The sequence below is a fragment of the Triturus cristatus genome, chromosome 8 (assembly GCF_964204655.1).
Source record: "Triturus cristatus chromosome 8, aTriCri1.1, whole genome shotgun sequence".
In the NCBI taxonomy this organism is placed as follows: Eukaryota; Metazoa; Chordata; class Amphibia; order Caudata; family Salamandridae; genus Triturus; species Triturus cristatus.
This window is the reverse complement of record NC_140591.1, coordinates 1,179,063,835-1,179,069,834: the sequence shown is the minus strand read 5'-3', so window position 1 is coordinate 1,179,069,834 and position 6,000 is coordinate 1,179,063,835. Positions and strand designations below refer to the sequence as shown.

Genomic DNA, 6,000 nt, shown 5'->3' with positions numbered 1-6,000 from the left:
TGTGTTGTAACGCACTCCAACACTCTGCCCCAAATACTTGGAATGAGTAGCACTATAGAAGAAATTAAATACACATGAGAGAGGCTCTGTGTGAAGATGAGGGGTGCCATTGGAGGGTGGTAGCAAGGCCGGACCGGCAGGACCGGGCATCAGGCGTTTTCTCTGGGAGCTGGAAAGGTGGGGTGGGGTCGGTTTTGTTACCACAAAAAGACCTGCACATTTGCTTAAAGCTGCGCGCACACTGACAAACCATAAAGTGCACAATTGTCTCAACCTAATGTAAACTTATTTTCCCTTGTACTTTAGTAGTTGTCTATTTACTTACTTATATACTATTGCGCAACCTTCTCTGATGTGTCTATAAAACGTACCTTTTGTCTTGAATTTTGACCTCCTGTCCTGAATTTTTGTCCTGAATTTTGACCCATTGTCCTGAATTTTTACACTCACTGTCCTGAATTTGCACCCATGTCAGTTGGTCACCCTACCTGTGATCCTGGGCAACTCATTTAATCTCTCTCCATGCCCCCCTATTTAATGCAACAGGTTCTCTGTAAAGAGCTCTAAAACCTCCTGGTCGAGTGTTTGTTATATATAACTGCACTATATATATATATTAATGCTACAAGAAGCAGAAATTAATGCTGTGTCTGGTGGCCATCTTGTAGGAGGCTTTCAATTCACGAATCATAACAATGTTCCCTGCCGAACACCTGCGTTTGTGAAAGATAATAAAAACAAGAAAGCGCGACGGAAACGCAACATAAACTACAACATAGCAATAACATCAGTATGTTGTACAATACGTTTTCCGAATGAAGGAATACTCCAAACGTAGGCTTCTCTTGCTTTTTATCGTCACTGTTAAGACTGCCGACACGCTCTCGAAACGAGAGAATTATTAGTCTCACCAAAGCTGTTAGATGTGTATTAAACATGGGCGTTCAGTTTTCAATAAGCAAGATCTGTCATTGCGTGTGAAAAGTAAACCTACCAACCATTTTAGAATGGTAGGCTTCTTTACGGAAAACATCAAGGAAATTATCCTCTATGCTTTGTATACGTCTCCTATCCACAGTCCGTTTTCTGTGTTTACGGAGAAGGTGGCGGAATCCGCAGCAGCATTCCGTGGTGATTTACAGGAGACCCCTGGGGCCCGGAGAGGAGAAACCGCAGGGCCAAGACATGCAGCCCCAGGTCCCGCACGCTTCGCCTCACTTGCCCAGCTACAAGTAAGCGCCAAGTCAGGCACGGGGTTGTGTGAAGGGGTGTTCTTGTTATTGTTATTGCGGACGGGAACGCCCCCTTTGCATGCATCCAGGAACATGGAATCAGTGCTCAGCAACATTAAATACTGCTTAAGATCTTCGTTGCCACCGCTGGGAATTCTCTGGAATTTTATCTTTTACCACTATGAGTTTTAAATTAAAGTTTGCTATTTTCTTCCAACGGTGCAATAATATTATACACTGGTTTGAACGTATGCTTTTAAGTCCTGAGAAACGTAATACATGCTTTATATGCAGGAATGGATTGTGAGTGCGGTGATTCATTTAGCTTTTATCCTTTTTAAGATTTTATTGAAGGTGTCTGCCTTACTGTTACAATGTGTCAAACTTCTTATCACCGTCTAATTGTCAGTTTGTTTTTGTCTTAGCCTCTTAGGAATAATTTTTATAGCAGTTTATTTTTAAGTCCCTTTAATTTTAAACCCGCTTGTTGCTAACTGTATCCAGTAGAAACAGCTGTAACTAAGTGGGCAGCAGGAATTTCTTCTAGGCATTCTCTCACCAATGGTGTAGTTTATTTAATCATCCGTTTTTATGATGCCCTTGAACCGAAGAGTATGACACCACTTTACATTACAACAATGTTAGCATGTCAAGGATTACACCAACGCGGAGAGAGGGTTAAACAACTTTGAAACATATGCTTGGCCACTATATGTTTTTAATTCGGGAAACTACTTTATGGGACTTAAGCCAGGAGTTGTCCGTCAGAAAAGGTGGTCCTTGAGTTGCGAAAGATGGAGAGAGTGGGGTCATTGTTCTTAAATTGGACAATAAAGACTGCCAGTCTGCAATGGCTGACTGAGAAAATGCGTGTTTCTTTGGTGTAGATGTTATTTTTCGATGTACAAGGAGATTGTGTCTTAAGAGCATCCAGTCAGTGGAGGGGGTGACGTCGTTGAATTTCTCACAAAGTATATACCCTTGCTGCAGAGTTTAGAACAGCTCTGAGTGGAGTAATTCATATTTTGTGGGCTTATGCTAAAACAGCATTTTAGAAGTCTAGTTATATTGTTTTGTGCAGTTTTTGCGAGTCGCAATTAAGGAATGGCTTTCCATTAATTCCTATGGGCCTACAGGCCCATAGGAATGAATAGGAATTGCATGCGCAATTTGTGAGTACCCATTAGGTACTCGCAAATTGCGCATGCAATTTCAAGGGTGTCAAAAGGACACCCTGTTGCACCCCTGAAATTGCAATGTGCACCCATGTTAAGCACACACATGCCCCAAGGGCATGTGTGTGTGTAAAATGTAACTTTGAAAAATGCACTTTAGTGCATTTTTCAAAGTTTTTGCAAATTACCGACCTGTTTTATTTTTCGGTAATTTGCGACCCCCTGATAGGGAAATCGCTATTTTACCTTGCTTCTAGCATTGCATTTAAGGAATCGCAATTTGCGATTCCTTAAATGCAATCGCAATTTGCGATTTTTGCATTTGGAATGATGCATCCCAGATGCAAAAATACCGGTCGCAAAGGGGCAGATTCTGAGAATCTGCCCGTGTGAGACCGGTCTTTAGTTCGATGCATAGGGCCCTAAATGATTTGCCCAGAATCACCGATGTTGAGCCGAGGCTCGAACGTTGTTCCCCCGCTCCAAGGTTGCCAGCTTTGATTCTTACTCCAGATCCTCTCCCTATAGTCATAACATTAATTTCATATTTCCCTATACTAACTCCCTTCCACCCGCCTTTTCTCATCCCTAACACCCTCATATGGATATAAACTCCATTTGAAAATAAAAATAAAAAATATAGACCCTTTCCTCTTTTATTCTTACACTATTCCTTTTCAATCCAAATAACAGACTAACATGTCCACTACTCAAATTATTAGCATGTTTCCCTAGACTAATGCTCACTAATTCTGTTTGGGTTCCGTAGCGTGCTATTCACCATAAAGTGCTTCAACACCTCTACAGGGGTAGCAAGCGCTATATCAATGCAAACTTTTTCCCTCTTCTATACCTCCACTATCCTTCTCATTCCAAATAACTGACAAACATATCCACCGCTCAAATTACTTTCATATTTTCACTATACTAATTCATGAACATCATTCCACTCTATGCCACTCTACTTACTGTACTCCACTTCACTGTACGCTATTCCACTCTATGCCACACCACTTTTTGCAACTCACCTCTACCCCACTCCAGGGTTCACTAGTCTACTCTATGCTATTCTAGAGTACGCCACTCCACTTTATGCCACTCCACTTTATGCCACTCCATTTTATGTTATTTCACTGTTATTACACTGTACCTTACTCCACTCTACGCCAATCAACTTTATGGCACTATTTACATTACGTCAATCAACTTTATGGCACTATTTACAATTTCAGTGTTGTGTTAGAAAAAAGCCAGACATCTTACAGCCTTTCATTTCACATGCTTTGCACAGTTCAAATGTCACAAAGTTCACTTTACAAAATCCTCTAACTTTAGTCACATAAAGAAAAATAAATGTAGGAAGGCAAACTGACTTTTGATCTTTGTCTCTGAAAGCCAGCAAATGTGACACAATAACAACATTTAAAGGCATCTTTATTGCTCTTTCACTTTGTGAGCAATGAAGATGCCTTTACATCTTATTATCTTGTTACATTTGCTCTGCTTCAGAGACAGAGGTCAAAAGTCAGTTTGTCTTCCTACATTTACTTTTTGTTCTGTGACTGAAGATAGAGGATTTTCAGCTCCCCAGAAAGGGCGAGTAATCTCTAAATATAGCTTGTTCTGATTAAATCTTACTTGACAATGTGAGTGGGCAATTGGATTTTTCGAACCCTGTAGCAGCAGTGGCGCAGGGGAAAGGGGCAGGAATATGCTGCAGTGCCGCTGCACCACCACCAAGCATATTGTGAGTTGCATTTCCACTGCCCATTTCATGCTGTTGAGCCTACCATGAAAAGAGTGGACGACATGCAACTAAGGGGGAGCCCCCTGCTTCTTCTGGGCCTGTGTTTGCATGCAGTGGAGCACATGCTGTGCCTTCCTGGAATTGCACCCTCGTTCCCGTATGGTGGTGCATGCCACATCGTGTAGAAACATGCTGCAGGTGCTGTCACTGTGGTGGTCTGCTGTTAAGCCTGTCCTATGAGCCTAACATAGCCACCCCTGTGAGACTTCTGCAGAAACGCCTGCCCCCCCGCCCTAGATTCAACTCAGAATCCGTCCTGCGGGCTCACCACAGGCGTGGCGGTCCTCCTGCGGGTGCAGCGGTGGGGCTGTTTCAGGAGGACTCGTAATCAGGGCCTTAATAATCCTACACGTAGATGACTCGGAGGAAAAAATATTTGCTAAATATTTACTTTATAATGGAGAGCTAATGTAACTGTTAGGTTTTTAATTTCAGTACAAAAATAATGGAATTGTCCATACCGGGTTCAAAGAGGTCTGTCACCACAAAAAGTTCCTTAGGATAAACTTGATGTTTCTGTGCCTATGAAGAACTGAAAACTATAGAAAACCTGTCCATGTCTTGAAAACTTTAATTCAAGGGAATACACACTAGGGTCTATCATTCAAGCCAACATATTTTGTTGTGAAGGAGGAAAAACATAAATATGATATTTGGGGGATATTTACTTAAAATACTCTCACTTTTTCCTGAAAGATAACCAAGCACACAAATTGGGAGAGGCGGCCTTCTGCCCACTGATAAATGGCCTTAAGTGTGCGCAATCTGAAAATAATAGGTTTTTCTATTTCCTTATGGTTTTGAATATCCTTATCAATTCATGTGCTGTCCAAACTCTCTGTTATGCAAGAGTCTGTTGCAAAGTGCTTGACTGAGAAACAATTTAGGGTCAGTGGTGTTCAGTGGACAGGGAACGAGGCATACGCACAAACTGTGTCTTTTTAAATGCAAACTTAGCTACCAAAATGTGAACATAACAGAGGTTCCCTTTTTCTATTTAGAGAAAATGCTGCTCAGGATGGAACTGCGCCAGCAAACACAATGCAGAATGGTGGCTGTCAGAGAAACCACTGCAGCTTGAAATCACCCGTAAGTTATCAACTAAGAGTAATTTTTAGTAGGCTTCAATATATTTTAACTCCATCTTTTGCTTTCCACTGCAGATGTATCACCCTATGAAATGCTGTCTTCTTTAGTAATTTGGTATACTTGCACAAAGTGTGATTTGTTTAATTTTCAGCCTACTGTACCGTGCATGTTATGTACTACAGAAGAAAAGTGTTTGGCAAATGTATTACTAGATAGTTTCCAATTGAAAAGTTGTCTCTTTAGCTTCAGGCGAGTTAGTTTGCTGCATTCCTCTGGCCTCACTGGGAAATTCCATGGCAGTAAAGTTTTACATGTATGCCGATAATACACAGGTCTTGTTTCAGCTAACAAATCCCTAAGCCCCCTTCAGGCCATCTGCCCATGCTGGGATGTTTCAGCCAATCAGCTAACCATCTTGTGTCATTGGATGGCATCTTATTTTTAAAACTGAATCTAATCAAGACTGAGCTCCTCATTCCCAGATACTCCTCCACCAACCTCAAGCCTCTTAACTGCCATGAAATTAGTGGGCCATCTCCAAGCCACAATGCTTTTGTTATAAATCTAGTCCTCTACAGAGGCTCAAATCTCCCACTGGAGTTTCAGACCTCAAAACTCACCAGCGCTATCTTCTGGCAAATTATGCATATGAGGAAAATGTCTTCCATTCATCACTGCTGAAGTCCATGTAACTGTA

General features: G+C 41.6%; 1 protein-coding gene across 1 annotated transcript in view; it reads left to right on the top strand.

The window, feature by feature from the left end:
- The first annotated feature begins 1,088 nt into the window (after positions 1-1,088).
- Positions 1,089-6,000, top strand: part of LOC146805567 (cohesin subunit SA-2-like) — a 627,511-nt gene continuing 622,599 nt past the window's right edge. The window contains exons 1-2 of the mRNA XM_085622843.1: positions 1,089-1,232; positions 5,216-5,303. Coding sequence (XP_085478969.1) covers positions 1,186-1,232; positions 5,216-5,303 — 135 coding nt within the window. The 5' untranslated portion in view covers positions 1,089-1,185. The remainder of the gene's footprint in view (positions 1,233-5,215; positions 5,304-6,000) is intronic.